The sequence below is a fragment of the Dasypus novemcinctus genome, chromosome 12 (genome assembly GCF_030445035.2).
Source record: "Dasypus novemcinctus isolate mDasNov1 chromosome 12, mDasNov1.1.hap2, whole genome shotgun sequence".
Taxonomy (NCBI): domain Eukaryota; kingdom Metazoa; phylum Chordata; class Mammalia; order Cingulata; family Dasypodidae; genus Dasypus; species Dasypus novemcinctus.
In genome coordinates, this window is record NC_080684.1 from 38,094,713 (window position 1) to 38,109,475 (window position 14,763).

General features: G+C 58.1%; 2 protein-coding genes across 5 annotated transcripts in view; one reads left to right on the forward strand and one right to left on the reverse strand.

Annotated features, from left to right (window-relative positions):
- GLI1 (GLI family zinc finger 1) lies at window positions 1–11,138 on the forward strand. Its single transcript, XM_058308303.2, has 12 exons — window positions 1–68; window positions 3,640–3,766; window positions 3,970–4,062; window positions 4,324–4,519; window positions 5,124–5,271; window positions 5,597–5,686; window positions 5,776–5,913; window positions 6,234–6,383; window positions 7,011–7,175; window positions 7,709–7,939; window positions 8,498–8,765; window positions 9,174–11,138. Exons 2-12 carry the CDS (start codon window positions 3,667–3,669, stop codon window positions 10,919–10,921), a joined length of 3,327 nt encoding a protein of 1,108 aa, XP_058164286.1. The 5' UTR covers window positions 1–68; window positions 3,640–3,666; the 3' UTR covers window positions 10,922–11,138.
- Window positions 11,132–14,763, reverse strand: part of ARHGAP9 (Rho GTPase activating protein 9) — a 13,199-nt gene continuing 9,567 nt past the window's right edge. For 3 of the 4 annotated variants that reach the window (XM_071218917.1, XM_012520754.4, XM_012520753.4), the window contains 10 exons: window positions 14,624–14,719; window positions 14,396–14,494; window positions 14,035–14,176; window positions 13,836–13,943; window positions 13,409–13,507; window positions 13,156–13,233; window positions 12,972–13,025; window positions 12,613–12,747; window positions 12,184–12,289; window positions 11,287–11,572 (listed from right to left, as the gene is read on the reverse strand). In XM_071218917.1, the coding sequence (XP_071075018.1) occupies window positions 11,401–11,572; window positions 12,184–12,289; window positions 12,613–12,747; window positions 12,972–13,025; window positions 13,156–13,233; window positions 13,409–13,507; window positions 13,836–13,943; window positions 14,035–14,176; window positions 14,396–14,494; window positions 14,624–14,719 (1,089 nt within the window). In that variant the 3' untranslated portion in view covers window positions 11,287–11,400. Of the gene's footprint in view, window positions 11,573–12,183; window positions 12,290–12,612; window positions 12,748–12,971; window positions 13,026–13,155; window positions 13,234–13,408; window positions 13,508–13,835; window positions 13,944–14,034; window positions 14,177–14,395; window positions 14,495–14,623; window positions 14,720–14,763 lie in introns of all 4 variants that reach the window. The other variant, XM_004481307.4, reaches the window with a different exon arrangement.

The following is a 14,763-nucleotide window of genomic DNA, read 5'->3' on the forward strand; positions in this document are numbered from 1 at the left end:
CACCGCACACCCCCCAGCCCAGACTCCAGCCCTGGACCGCGCATCCCAAGCCCTGCGCCCAGACGGAGGTGAGAAGGGGGGCCGGCGGGGGACCACCTGGGACGGTGGGGGGAGGGGGCCTGAGGGGATGCGCTGCTTCCGAGAGCTTGCGACCAGCCGAGAGGGACCTGGGGCACAGAGGCAAAGCGGGGGTGGGAGAGTCGGGGGTGAGGCATTGGGAAGTTCGGAGAACTTTTTCGTTTGTAGTTGCCTCTCTAGCCCGGCATCTGTCTTTTTTTTTTTCTGTCCGCCTGACTGACAGGCTATGCGTCCCTGTCTCAAGCAACTGTGGGTCCCTTTGTCAGCCTCTGCCTCCCTTTCGCCAGGTTGAGGTGAGGGGGCTGAAGGGACGGGCAGCCCGAGGTCCACACTAGAGGGGGAGCTCCAGGTGCGCGCTCAGCGCGGGGCAGGAAGGCGTCGGTGTTTCGGAGAGGAGGGGACCCCAAAGGAGGGAGCCCAGGTGGGCTGGGGATGGCAGTGCGTGTGGGGAGACGCCCGAACCACGGGGGGTCGGAGGGAACTGATTTTGAACCCCTGACTTGTCTCGTGACAGATGTGCTGGCGGGTGCATGTGTTTCAGGGAAAAGAAGTGTCTTCTGAGTTAGGAGAGGGACCGGGAGAGTATCTAGTCTAGGCCTTAGAAGGACTCCCCAAAGAATTCGGATTCCTGAGTCATCCAGGACTGTGGGCAGGGCGCTAAGGAAGAGCTGGGGAGACCTTGTCTTGACCTTCTGACCTCAGGACCACCAGGGCAGCCGCGGCCAGCCTCAAGGAGACCCCTACTGGGGCTGGGAGGGACCACTGGCCCCAGCCAGCCCTGCGTCCCCGTTGGCTCCCCGCCACACACACACACCCCCTCCCGAACGGGAGCTGGGGGATCGGAGGCCCCTCCTCTGGCTCGGACCACCCTGATGGCCCTTGCTCCCCTCTCTGAAGTCTCTTTCAGGCCCTGTGACCCCTAAACAATCCGCTCTGGGCAGCTAGCTTTGGGGAAGGGGGACCCCATAGATGGTGGAGGGAGGGTTTCAGAGGGCTGGAGAAATGGGGTCTTCATAGGCTAGGTTTTTAGGCCCCAGAAGAGAGAAGGTGGGGAGATTTCGCCAGGGAGATGTAAGGAATAAGGGTGTTTTCCCTAGGGGGGTGGGGTTCAAAGACCCCCCCCCCCCTACATTATCTCTCTGGCATCCCCGCCTAGCGGCACAGACACCGCCCTTGACGTCACTAGGGGGTTCCCAGGGGTCTGGAAGGAGTTAACCCTTGGGAAGCCGGCTGGGATACCCGGGAACTAAGGTGTCCCGGCTCCTCCTCCCATCTCATTTTATCTACCCACTCATTTTCTCTCCCGATGTTTTCTGGATTCTTTTTGCTTCCCCTCCCCGCCAAGGGGACCCCCATTCTCCAATAGTGTCCCCCTAGGCGCCAAGGCCTGCTTTCTGGATCACTGAGGGGCGGAGGGAAGAATGTGTCCCGCCCCTCAACCCCCCCCCCCCCCACTACGGCTCGCTCGACTGGGCTCCTGGGGCGGGCGGGGGAAGCCGAGCAGTTTGCAGCCAGAGCCTGCGGCGGCGACTTGGGTGGGCCGAGGAGGCACGGGGGCGGGAAAGGCGGGACCGGGAGCAGGGAGGCGGGGCCGGCTCCTGGGAGTTGGGGAGCGGGGGTGCGAGGGGGACTCTGGAAAATAGGGAGACACAGAAGATGATTCCAGGGTCCGGCAAGGGAACTCTGGAGCTCCCAGTCCCATCCCTCACTCTCACCCACACCCCAGAAAATCTTTGCTGAAGTTGAAAAAGTTGGCGAACTTTTTCCCTTTCACTAGTATGAAGGGGAGACGTGGGTGGGCTGTGGTGCGGTGGACAGGAGGGATGTCGCCCCATTTCCATCGCGGTTGCTGGGCAGTGGGGCAGGAATACGACGGAGCAGGCATGTTTGGGGGAGTCTCTCTAGTGCTGGGGGGGGGGGGGTCATTTGGGAGCCGCCTCCTTGCCCTGGGTGAGTCATAGAGGAAGGAGGCGGGAGAAGTGCCCCCCCTCCAGCTGCCAGCCAGCTGTGCCCCCCCCCGCGCCAGCTGTGCCCTCCCTCGCCCCCAGCGTAGTGCCAAGGTCGAGTTGGGAGGTCTTGAATGAGGGATCTGGATCTCGGCGGGGAAAGGAGGAGTTGGGAAGGGTATTGCCCAAGCTGCGGGGCTTGGGCTGGGTCGCGGGGTCCGGGTTCCGCTCCCCATTTTACCCCGCCCTCACCCTAAATCCCAGCATCCCGGGATCACCCACCGCGCGGGCCGGCCCGCTCACGGTGGTTCTCCACCCCACCCCGCCCCACCCCACCCTCAGTCCCGGGAGACGGGAAAACCCGGGATGGAGTCAAAACGGGGTTTGAGAAGAAGACTGTACAGCGGCGCCCTTTTCTCCCCTCACAACTCCTCTCAATGGATGATGACTTTCTTTTTTTCCTTCTCCCAAAGGCTTCCTTCACAAATCCCTTTCCTGTTCTCCCCAAGGGGTTAAGTGGGTGCCCAGAGGTAAACACCCCAGAATAACACCAGTTTCCATCCCTGTACCCAACAGACCTGGGCAGACTCCCCTCGGAAAGCTTCCCCACTCTTAACGCAGTTTTCTGTCTAGGAGGGAGAAGAGGGACAGATTCGGGCTTGATCTGGGCTTCCTCCGAGCCTCACCACCTCTCTGCCTGGACTGTGGCGAGGGCTCCCTCTACTGGATCCCGGAGAGATGGTAGAGGGTTGTCCCAGGGCAGGAACAAGTAAAGCGAAGGCGCTGAGTTTCCTCAAGCCACCTCTCAAAGCTGGCCCCTGCCCGGAGCAGGAAGAAGGGGAAGTCTCACGGCATTAAAATCACTTGAAGCTCTTTTTACGGGCAAAATCAGTCCATAAACACCACCTCCAAACACACACACACACCGAGCCCACCCAAACAAAGCTCACACCCAGTCCTCACAAGGATCCCCAAGACTGCCTCGGCCTCCTTGGGAGGTCTCTCCTTACCCCCGACCCGGCTGAGTGATGCTCTTTTTTTAATTTTTAAAATTTTTTATTTCTTCCTCCCCCCGCCCCCCCCCCCCCCCGTCTGCTCTCCGTGACCATTCGCTGTGTGTTCTTCTGTGACTGCTTCTATCTTTATCAGCGGCACCAGGAATCTGTGTTTCTTTTTGTTGCTTCATCTTGCTGTGTCAGCTCTGCGTGTGTGCGGAGCCATTCCTGGGCAGGCTGCACTTTCTTTCGTGCTGGGCGGCTGTCCTTATGGGGCTCACTCCTTGTGCGTGGGGCTCCCCTACATGGGGGGCACCCCTGCGTGGTAGGGCATATCTTGCACAGATCAGCACTGCACATGGGCCAGCTGCACACGGGTCAAGGAGGCCCGGCGTTTGAACTGCAGATCTCCCATGTGGTAGGTGGACACCCTATCCATTGGACCAAGTCCACTTCCCTGAGTGATGCTCTTTTCAACTCAGTTTCCCATGGCAGATATCTTGGAGGAGGTGGAACCACAGGGGAAGCCTTGCCCAGGGGTCTGTGCTTGACAGAGTTATCTACTCTTCTCATTTCCCTCCCACCTTTATAACTTGCAGGTATCCCTTCTCCCCCTGCAGTGTCCCCACACCCTCCTCTGAGACACCATGTTCAACTCGATGACCCCACCACCAGTCAGTAGCTACGGCGAGCCCTGCTGTCTCCGGCCACTCCCCAGCCAGGGTGCCGCCAGTATGGGGACGGAAGGTCAGTGCATACCCATTCCTGGACTTGGAGCACTTGGCGGATCCCACCCTAGGCCCAGGATCCCTCTCAGACTCGCCCCCTGCCCCATGCCAGTTTCCCATCTACAAGAGGAGTTGAGCCTCCGCGGCATGTAGGCGGAGACCTGGGGTCAGGCCTTGCCTGGGCTTCGGGGTGAGGCCATTCCTGCTGTCTCTCTTTTCTAGGACTGTCTAGTCTGCCCTTCTGCCACCAGGCCAGCCTCATGTCCGGTCCCCACAGTTACGGGCCAGCCAGAGAGACCAACAGCTGCACTGAGGGTGAGGCCTCAGGCAGTTTCCTCTTTGCACCTCTGGAACTTGTCCTGAGGGAGCAAGTGGGTGGGCGGGGGGTCTGACTTGGAGGAGGAGATGCATGGAGATGGGCACGAGGGACCAGGGCACCATCAGGAGTTCACAGATGGGGCTAGGAGGGCAAAGCAGAGTCAGCTATCACTTTTGCTAAGAGTCAGGACCCATGGGTTGGGTGCATGGGGAGACTCATCCCTTTACTATATCTATCTCCCCCTTCCCCTGCCCCAGCCCCACTCTTTCCTCCTCCCCGGAGTGCGGTCAAGTTGACTAAGAAGCGGGCGCTCTCCATCTCACCTCTGTCGGACGCCAGCCTGGACCTACAGACCGTTATCCGCACCTCGCCCAGCTCCCTGGTGGCGTTCATCAACTCACGCTGTGCATCTCCGGGGGGCTCCTATGGCCACCTCTCCATCAGCACCATGAGGTGCAGGAGCCCTGACCCTGCCAGTCCCTATTATCCAAACCACCTGACCCTATCTGAACCTTTGTCCTTTCAAGGCGCTGAAGCCCTCCCCAGTACTTCCCGGGGTCTTCCTACTTCCGACACCAAGTCTCCCAGCCACCCTCTGAATGGCCCAAGAACTCCCCAGACCTTCTTTTTTTTTTTTAAAGATTTTTATTTATTTATTTAATTTCCCCCCCTCCCCTTGTTGTCTGTTCTTGGTGTCTATTTGCTGCGTCTTGTTTCTTTGTCCGCTTCTGTTGTCGTCAGCAGCACGGGAAGTGTGGGCGGCGCCATTCCTGGGCAGGCTGCACTTTCTTTTCACGCTGGGCGGCTCTCCTTATGGGTGCACTCCTTGCGCGTGGGGCTCCCCTACACGGGGGACACCCCTGTGTAGCAGGGCACTCCTTGCGCGCATCAGCACTGCGCATGGCCAGCTCCACACGGGTCAAGGAGGTCCGGGGTTTGAACCGCGGACCTCCCATGTGGTAGACGGACGCCCTAACCACTGGGCCAAAGTCCGTTTCCCTCTCCAGACCTTCTGAGGTGAGGGGTCAAAGTAACCACAGTCTCCTCTCCTTCTCAGCCCATCTCTGGGATTCCAACCCCAGATCAATCACCAAAAAGGGACTTCGCCTTCCTTCGGAGTCCAGCCCTGTGGCCCCCACCACGACCCCACCCGGGGTGGGATGATGCCACATCCTCATTCCCGAGGACCTCTCCCAACCTGCCAGGTGAGAGTCCCCATATTGGGACCCAATCTCCCTCAGCTCAGGGATGGTGGGTGGTAGATTTCACAGGGGAAATGTGAAGAAAGGATGGGGGTTGTAACAGTTTTCTGTACCAGAAAGTTAAAGGGCTATAAAGTCGGGGTTCACTCCTTGAGAGCCCACTTGTTACCCATCTGATTCATCAGTGCAGTCTGAGGAAAAAGTCCCTCCCAAACCCAGGGGTTCCACCTCCTCGGGTGGGTGCACTCAGGGCAGGGAGACCTGGCTTGGTTCCTCGTCCTTCTGTCCACTTCAACCCTCATCACCCTCACTTCTTCCCTTGGGGAAGTTGAAGTCTGAGCTGGACATGCTGGTTGGCAAGTGCCCGGAGGAGCCCTTGGAAGGCGATATGTCCAGCCCCAACTCCACAGGCACACAGGTACCAGGGGGAGGGGACTTTGCCTCTGGGACCTGAGCAAAACAAAAACTGTCACCCGGGTAACCCGAGGATTGCCTCTCCTGCCCTAGGACCCTCTGCTGGGGATGCTGGATGGGCGGGAGGACCTGGAGAGAGAGGAGAAGCCTGAGCCTGAATCTGTGTATGAGACTGACTGCCGCTGGGATGGCTGCACCCAGGAATTTGACTCCCAGGAGCAGCTGGTGCATGTGAGTCCGGGGAGAAAATGCCTGGCTGGAGCCTGCAGAGGATTCTTAGTGGGACCCTTCAGAATCCAGCTGAGGGCAGGAGGTCAGAGGATACTGAGGTCAGAGGCTGAGTGTCCAGTTGGGTAGGCAGAAGGTAAGAAGGGTCACTGTAGAAAGTTGGAAGAATTGAGATGTGGGGTAGGATACTGTCCCTTCTTCCTCCTTGAGGTGGGGTCGTAGAGTAATACAACTGGGAGGAGGGATGGGGGTCTAGGGCAGGGCTGTTCTGGCTCTCGGGGGCATGGGGGCACTTTGGAGAGCCTCTGCATCTTCTCCTCCAGCACATCAACAGTGAGCACATCCACGGGGAGCGGAAAGAGTTCGTGTGCCACTGGGGGGGCTGCTCCAGGGAGCTGCGGCCCTTCAAAGCCCAGTATATGCTGGTGGTGCACATGCGCAGACACACGGGCGAGAAGCCGCACAAGTGCACGGTGAGGCCCCCACTTCCTAAGCCCGGGGCCCCTCCCTAAATTGGGACTCCCCATTAAGTCAGGGCCACGTAGGACTTTTATGGGCCCTCACCATGTTTGCCTTCGTAGACCCCTTCCTCCACATATGACTATTAAAAGTTATATTTTATGGCTGCGTTGGTATAAAGATGCCTGTATTAATACTATATACTAAAACATTTTCTTGGACCTAAAAGTTAATTTTTTCCTCTTGATTAAAAAATAATTAAACATTCTTATGGACCCCCAAAAGTATTGTGGGTCCAAGGCACTTGCCTCCTGCTCAGCCTAATGGAGAAACAATTCTTCTTGTCCATTCCCTGGGATGACCCCATTCCAAGACAATCTAAGGTCCCCGTGTGGGGAAACCTGCTCTGGCTTGACCGGGAGCTGCTCCTTGCCTGTCTCCACAGCCCTGCAGGCAGGCCTCCAATGGCTTCTGCTCCCCCAGCTCTTGCCCACCCTTGTCCCCTACTTTTGAGGATTCTCCAGAAACCCCTAAAGCTTTCCCATCTTGAGTTATAGTCTCTGATGTATGTCTCTTTTGAGATTTAGGGTCCCTCTACTCTCCATATCCTTCTAGCTGCGAACTAACCTTTGTCCTCCCAGTTTGAAGGGTGCCGGAAGTCATACTCACGCCTCGAAAACCTGAAGACACACCTGCGGTCGCACACGGGTGAGAAGCCGTACATGTGTGAGCACGAGGGCTGCAGCAAGGCCTTCAGCAACGCCAGCGACCGAGCCAAGCACCAGAATCGGACCCATTCCAATGAGGTGAATGCCCACCTAGGAGACCCCTCCCCACCTGAGAAGCCACCTACTGGGGAGCTTTCTTTCCCATAAGAAATCCCCTAGCTCAGCACCCACTCCGCAGAGGTGAATGTCCCCCTCCCCATATAATTCACCGAGAAGTCCCTTCTCAAACCAAGAATTCCCACTTCCCACACCTTCCCCCACCTCCAACCAGCCAAAAGGATAACCCCAAATAGACCCATCCTAAGTAGACTAGACCCATCCTAAGTAGACGAGACCCTGGACCCCTTCAACACCTGGACTGAGGAGGCCACACAGCCCTGGGTTAACCCCCTTACCTGCCCTGTCATTTTTCCTAATCCTTCCCCAGATCCTGTCATCTTTTACTCCTGCCCCAGTAGCCCCCACCCTCCTCACTTCCTCAGAGCCTGTGTGTTTCTCCCTTACCCCCTTCACCCCTCATTCAATGGCCCCATGCCCACCACTTTCTCCCACTCACCCTGCACTTTCCCATTTCGATCCCTTGCCTTCTGCCTTCACTTTCCCCTTAACAGAAGCCGTATGTGTGCAAGCTCCCTGGATGCACCAAGCGCTACACAGATCCCAGCTCCCTCCGAAAACATGTCAAGACAGTGCATGGTCCTGATGCCCATGTGACCAAGCGTCACCGAGGGGATGGTCCCCTGCCCCGAGCACCGTCCCTTGCCACAGTGGAGCCCAAAAGGGAGCGGGATGGAGGCCCCATCAGGGAGGAGAGCAGACTGACAGTGCCAGAGAGTGCCATGGTGAGTCAGCCCAGGCAACCCCTGCCTCCGTACCCTGGCATGCCCTGCGGACGCGCCAGTCCCCTCCTAACCCATCCAGCCCCTCCTAAATAAGTCACTTTGCTGTAGCACTCCTCCAGTTTCTTGTCCCAGCATTACCACTTGGGCTACTCAAAATCTAGGGATTTTAGTTTAATTAGTTCATTGTTTCAGCAAACTCTTCCATAGCATTTAGTATAGGCAGGGTGGTTCTAAGCCCTCTAAATGTATTCTTTTCTTTATGTTTTATTTCACATACTCCTCACACCTTGATGAGGAAGGAACTATTCTCCCCACTTCCGGAGGAGGAAACTCTAGCATAGAGAAATTGCCCATAGTCAGAGAGGTAAGGGCAGGAATTTGAGCTCAGGCAGCCTGTGTTTTAGTCTAGGCTCTTCCACCTGCTCAGGCTTCTCTTCATCTGGAAGCTTCCCCTCAGTCCCAGCAGTCACTGGGACATGGGCTTCAGGCACTGACCAAGTTCAGGAAGTTGTGGAAAAGGGGGAAGGAAGCCGTCCTCAGCCTTTGTCTCTTCCACAGAAGTCACAGCCGAGCCCTGGGGCCCAGTCGTCCTGCAGCAGTGACCACTCTCCCGCAGGCAGCGCAGCCAATACAGACAGTGGCGTGGAAATGACAGGCAATGCAGGGGGCAGCACTGAGGATCTGTCCAGCTTGGATGAGGGACCTTGTATTGCTGGCACTGGTCTGTCCACCCTTCGCCGCCTAGAGAACCTCAGGCTGGACCAGCTGCATCAGCTCAGGCCGATAGGGCCGCGGGGCCTCAAACTGCCCAGCTTGACCCATACCGGTGAGACCTGGGTGTGGGGGAGTGGTTGATGGGATGATATCTGGACCTGCCCTGAGGTTGGGGGAAGCAGGTTTCCCCTCAGGGCTGCTATATGGCACCTTTGTGCAATTAGAAAATGGTCCCCCCTACTGCAAAACACTCCTTTCATCACAATATTGTTGTATTATAGAAATATAAAGTCTATGATGTGTCCTGGGATTGTGCAGTGTACAACTGTTCACAGCATCCCTGAATCTCTGGTGACTCAGAAGCAGAATGGTAATGATGGGAGAAGTAGGAGACAGAATTGAGTGGGTAAGGTTAAGGAGCCTGTCCCTTGGACTCCAGGACAAGACTGTCCCCTAGAGAAGGTACAGTGAGATTTGGGGGGCTCCTGAACACCCTGTCTTCTTTGCCTATTCCTTGCAGGCACCCCTGTGTCCCGTCGTCTTGGTCCCCCAGTCTCTCTTGACCGCCGCAGCAGCAGCTCCAGCAGCATCAGCTCGGCCTACACTGTCAGCCGCCGCTCCTCCCTGGCCTCCCCTTTCCCCCCAGGCTCCCCACCAGAGAACGGGGCATCCTCCTTGCCTGGCCTCACACCTACCCAGCACTACCTGCTCCGGGCAAGATACGCTTCGGCCAGGGGGGGCGGCACTCCGCCCACTGCAGCATCTACCCTGGATCGGGTGGGGGGTCTTCCTGCACCTCCTTGGAGAAGCCGAGCTGAGTATCCAGGATACAACCCCAGTGCAGGGGTCACCCGGAGAGCCAGTGACCCGGCCCGGGCTGCTGATCGCCCTGCTCCAGTCAGAGTCCAACGGTTCAAGAGCCTGGGCTGTGTCCACACGCCCCCCACCGTGGCAGGGGGAGGACGGAACTTTGATCCCCACCTCCCGACTTCTGTCTACTCGCCGCAGCCCCCCAGCATCACCGAGCATGTCACCATGGATACCAGAGGGCTGCGGGAGGAGCCAGAGGTTGGGACCTCCATGGTGGGCAGTGGTCTGAACCCCTATATGGACTTCCCACCTGCAGATACTCTGGGATATGGGGGACCTGAGGGGGGAGCAGCTGAGTCTTACGGAGCCAGGGGCCCAGGCTCTCTGCCCCTTGGACCTGGCCCACCCCCCAACTATGGGCCCAATCTGTGCCCCCCGCAGGTCTCTTATCCTGGGATGGGAACCCCAGAAATATGGGGCGAGGTCCCCTCCCACTCTGGGCTGTACCCAGGTCCAAAGGCTCCAGGTGGGACCTACAGCCAGTGTCCTCGACTTGAACATTATGGACAAGTACAGGTCAAGCCGGAACAGGGGTGCCCAGTGGGTTCTGACTCCACAGGAATGGCACCCTGCCTCAATGCCCACCCGAATGAGGGGCCCCCCCGCCCACAGCCCCTGTTCTCTCACTACCCCCAGCCCACGCCTCCCCAGTACCCCCAGTCAGGCGCCTATGCTCAGCCACCTCCTGATTATCCTTCTTCAGAACCCAGGCCTGGCCTGGCCTTTGATCCCCCTCCTCACTCCCCAGGACAGCTCAAGGCTCAGCTTGTATGTAATTATGTTCAGTCTCAACAGGAGCTGCTGTGGGAGGGTGAGGGCAGGGGAGATCCCCCAGTCCAGGAGTCTTCCTACCAGAACCCCAAGTTTCTGGGGGGTTCCCACATTAGCCCGAGCCCTGCCAAGGCCCCATTGGCTGCATATGGACCTGGTTTTGCACCCAACTTGCCCCATCCCAAGTCAGGCTCCTATGCCACCCCTTCAGCAGGCCATGGTAATTTTGTAGTGGGGGCAAACAGGGCTCCCCACAGGGCAGCAGCACCACCCCGACTTCTGCCCCCATTGCCCACTTGCTATGGGCCCCTCAAGGCAGGGGGCTCCAACCCCAGCTGTGGCCATCCTGAGGTGGGCAGGTTGGGAGGGGGGCCTGCCTTGTACCCTCCCCCAGAGGGGCAGGTATGTAATCCTCTGGACTCCCTTGACCTGGACAACACTCAGCTGGACTTTGTGGCTATTCTGGATGAGGCGCAGGGGCTGAGTTCTCCCCCTTCCTCTGATCATGGGGGGAGTGCTGAGCACACTCCACCTCCCGCTGGACCCCCCAACATGGCTGTGGGAAACATGAGTGTCTTACTGGGATCCCTCCCTGGAGAGACACAATTCCTCAACTCTAGTGCCTAACCAGTGGGGAATCCCATCCATCATAAATCCTCATTTCCTAAAGAGTTTCTATCCCCCCAGAGAAGTTGGGAAGGAGCTCATGGCTATCTCCATAGCTCCCTACCTAGAAGTCCCAAAGATGCAAGGCATGGGCTGGGGGCTGTATATAGTCTATATGTTTTGGGGAGGGTTTTGATAATGACACTGTTTCCTGATAATAAAGAAACTGCATCAGAAAGAGCCCTGCTTTAAGTGTTATTATCTTGGGAGAGGGATGAGGGCAGGTGACAAGGAGAGAAGCAGAGGTTAATCCATCTACTTTCCTCTTTAAAAGAAGCTTCCCCACCTGTCTCACCCTCTTGAGTCAGACTCACAAAGATGGAGAGTCATATTGGAGACAGGATTTAAAGGGGTAGCCTCAAAACAGAACCCCCTGCCAAAGGGTACCCAACAGAGATCATCGGAAGCACGTTTTCTCTTCCTCCTGCTCCTTGTCCAAGTCAGGCGAAGAGGTTGGTGAAGTCGGTGAGCATCAGCTGAACTAGCTGCCCAGGGTAGAGGGCGTGGGCTGCCAGGTCAGATGTCTCCTGCTCTGGCCGAAACAGGGTGGGTCCAAACACAATTCCCAGGTTGTGGGGGGTCATGCGGTTCTTATCTGAGTGTGCTATCACCCTGTGGGCAACGGCCAAAGGAAGGGGATTAGATATGAGGGCTCAGCTTTGACACTTCAAATAAATCTAACCCCACAAACGCTTGCGCAGGGAGGGGATCGCCCTGGATCTCTCCATGTGGTGGCTGAAGTGAAACCAAGGAGAGAACCTCAGGGGAATGGCGATGGGGCCAGTGGTGAAAACTGCAGGAACAGCTGCCTCTTTCCAGCTGCAGGGACTGTCCCTAGAGCCCTCTCTGCTCACAACTTGGGATGCTGTGATTCAAATGGCCATTCCCTCTCAGAAGGCTCTGCCCTGGGCCAGCGCAGCCAAATAAGCCATCACCACTGCCCTAATGGACAGGGAGACAGAGGGAAGAAGAGGTAAGATTTCCTTATTTCTCTCACAGCATCCCTGCCCTTGCTGCGGTCCCCATTCCCCATTTGATGGCAACCTCTTCAAAGGTTTTAATCCTGGCTCTATGTGCCCTGCACAGAGACTGCCTGTTACCTTGTCCTACCCACTAAACTTAGGTGCCTCCCTAGATGCACCCCACCTGAAGAGAGAATCCCTGACAGACGTCCCTCTTCTCCCTCCCCCCGCACGGCAGAGATGTCCAGTCTTCTTCCCGACCTGCACAAATGTTCCAGGAGGTATCGCAGAGTGTCATGGTTAGGCTTTGGCATGGAGCCTATTAGTTCCTGAATTTGGGAGAGGCGCTGCTCTGATTCGGAGAGTGCTAGAGAGAGAGTAACGGGAAGGGCATGGGAATGAGGTTAGGAAAGGTGCTAGGTCAGGTGGGTAAATTCCTTACTCTTTTCCATGCCTGCAGAAGACATCATGAATCTTTCCCACTCAGCCCAACTGCATCCTCAGAATTCTTTTCAAATCAGCACTCTAAACATTCACAAATAAACAACTGGAGTTGGCACATGCATTGAAAGTAATTTTCCATCCTTGTGCTCAGGATGGGACAGAAGAGTGTGAAGGAACCTCTAAACCCTTCTTCACCACTTTTGTCCCCCCATATCAAGAGTGTTGGCCAAACCCCTCATCCCTTACCAAGGGCAGCACGAAAATGGGGCAGCAGCAGTGTGGGCACCAGAGGCTGGGGCAGCTCCCTGAGAAAAAGCTTCAGGGCGCCAGTGATCACATGAATGTCATCCCACTCGGCACTGTCCAAGTCTAATCGGCCTTCTGGAAGGAAAAGAAGGTACAGGGGGATTCCAAGGGCTCCTGAAGGACCACAGGGACTCGGGAAATGAGAAGTCAGGCGTTTGGGAGAAAATTCTATCAAGGCAGACCACAGGAATGCCTAGAGGGTTCACAGGGAGGCAGGAGCAGGAAATAGTAGAATACACAAGGAGCAGGGAGAGGAATGGGGCGATTTCAGGGGTCTGAGAGGCCTTCCAATTAAGTACCTTGTCCTGGCTGTTCTGGAAACATGTACCTCCCATCGGAGGTGACCGCCCTCTCTGCAACATGAGTGAGGAGAGATCAGGAGCTAAGACATGCAGTCCCAGAAAGAAGACCTCCCTGTTGTACGAGGCCCTTCACTCCAAGCCCGCCTGTGGAATACCAGCATTTGTCCATCAACCTTCTCACCTCTGTCCACCAGGAAACGGAGTTTCTGGACCACTGCCAAGTTCCCACTCACCCGGTAAATGCCATCCACATCGAGACCTAGGAGATGGGGCAGGGAGCAGCTAGGATTCCTGCTCTAAAGCCTGTGTGGTCAGGCTGACAGGGGATCCGAGGGTGGAGAGGAAAAGGACAGGAGGAAGACCAGGGTCGGGGCGGGGGCCTCCAGGCCTTGTGCTTTCAGAAGGGCAGACTCTGGGCTCTTTGGGGAAATGACCTCTCTTATCCACAGCAGCAATGCAGAGCTGTACGAAGCTGGGCACAGTGTCCCCATCACGCTGGCACAGTGATTCCAACTGGCATCCGAACACCTGGTCTGGAGAGGCACAGGGTGAGGTGGCAATCCGGTGCCAGCATCACTCACGGAAGCTCTTTGTAAGCACAACCCTGTACTCCCGAGGCCCGCGGGTCCCCAAGGCTGCCTGGGCCAGGCCTGGCTCCCTGCTCCCTGCTCCCACCTTCCCCAACAACCTGGAGTAGTGGGAAAAGTGGTGGTCTCAGAAGACCAACTTTGCAGTTCCTGGAAGCCCTACTCTAAGCCTCACTGGAGTTTTCCGATTTCGGGTCAGGAATGTGAAGGGGGTTGCAAAAGCCCGAGAGCAGGCTCGAGGGGCGGGGCGCCAGGTGCCCCTCCCGCGCCTCACCTCGGAGGAGACCGCGCTCCTGCAGGCTTTGCAGGGACGGTCTCTTGGCGATGAGGCGCTTGAGCTTGTTCCGCACGCGGTTCTGCTCTGTGCCTTCTGGACTCCGGCCTGGGGGAGCACGGCAGAGCTCGAGAACGGCTGCCCGCGGGGGCCCCCGGGGCAGCGCGCCGGCCCTGCGCCTCCCGCACCCGCCGCTCACTCGAGCTCCGGCGGCCGCTGAGCCGCAGCAGGGACTTGGGCAACAGCGGGGGCTCTTCTTCGTCGTCCTCCCCGGCGCTCAGCTCCGCCAGCTCCGCGGGCCCCGACCCCGACAGACGCAGCTCCAGGGGGTTCTCCCGATCCTAGAGCCCGCCGGGCGGGCAGGGCCGGGTTGGAGGTAGGAGGAGAGAAGAGGAAACTGCAGCCCTAGCTGGACGCCATGGGCTCCCCGCCCCAGCCCCGTCCTCGGCTCGACGTCGAGGCCACCCTGCCCCCCACTGCCCCCTGATTCGGCTCTTCCTCCCCCACCCCCGGTGCCTCGGCCCGGCAAGAGCCCCTGCCCCGCACCCGTCTAGTCTAACCAGCCGTTCGATGACCGCCCGCAGCGCGCCGTGCCAGGCTCGCAGCTCGGCCTCGTCGTCCGACTGCAGCAGGAACTCGTGCCCCGGGACCGTGCGGATCTGAGCAGGCAGGCGGGGAAAGACCGGGGTCGGCGGGGAGGCGCATAAAAATCAGGAGGCCGAGAGGGGGGCCTGGGGGCGCCCCCTGGGGTCGGGCCCGGCTGTGGGGACGCGCGGGAGGGCACTCACGTGCAGGACGTTGCGGCGGCTGGACAGGTGACGGCCGTGGGCCAAGGCCGCCCCGCGCAGGTCCACGCTGCTTTCTGGCCGGGTGCCCGCTGGCCCCTGGCAATTAGGGGAGAAACTGAGGCCCCCGCGTTGTTTCCCTC

Coding starts and splice junctions, on each gene's coding strand:
- GLI1 (XM_058308303.2), top strand. CDS start 3,667: ATGTTCAACTCGATGACCCCACCACCAGTCAGTAGCTACGGCGAGCCC. Junction 3,767..3,969: donor CGCCAGTATGGGGACGGAAG/GTCAGTGCATAC, acceptor TCTCTTTTCTAG/GACTGTCTAGTCTGCCCTTC. Junction 8,766..9,173: donor GCCCAGCTTGACCCATACCG/GTGAGACCTGGG, acceptor TATTCCTTGCAG/GCACCCCTGTGTCCCGTCGT.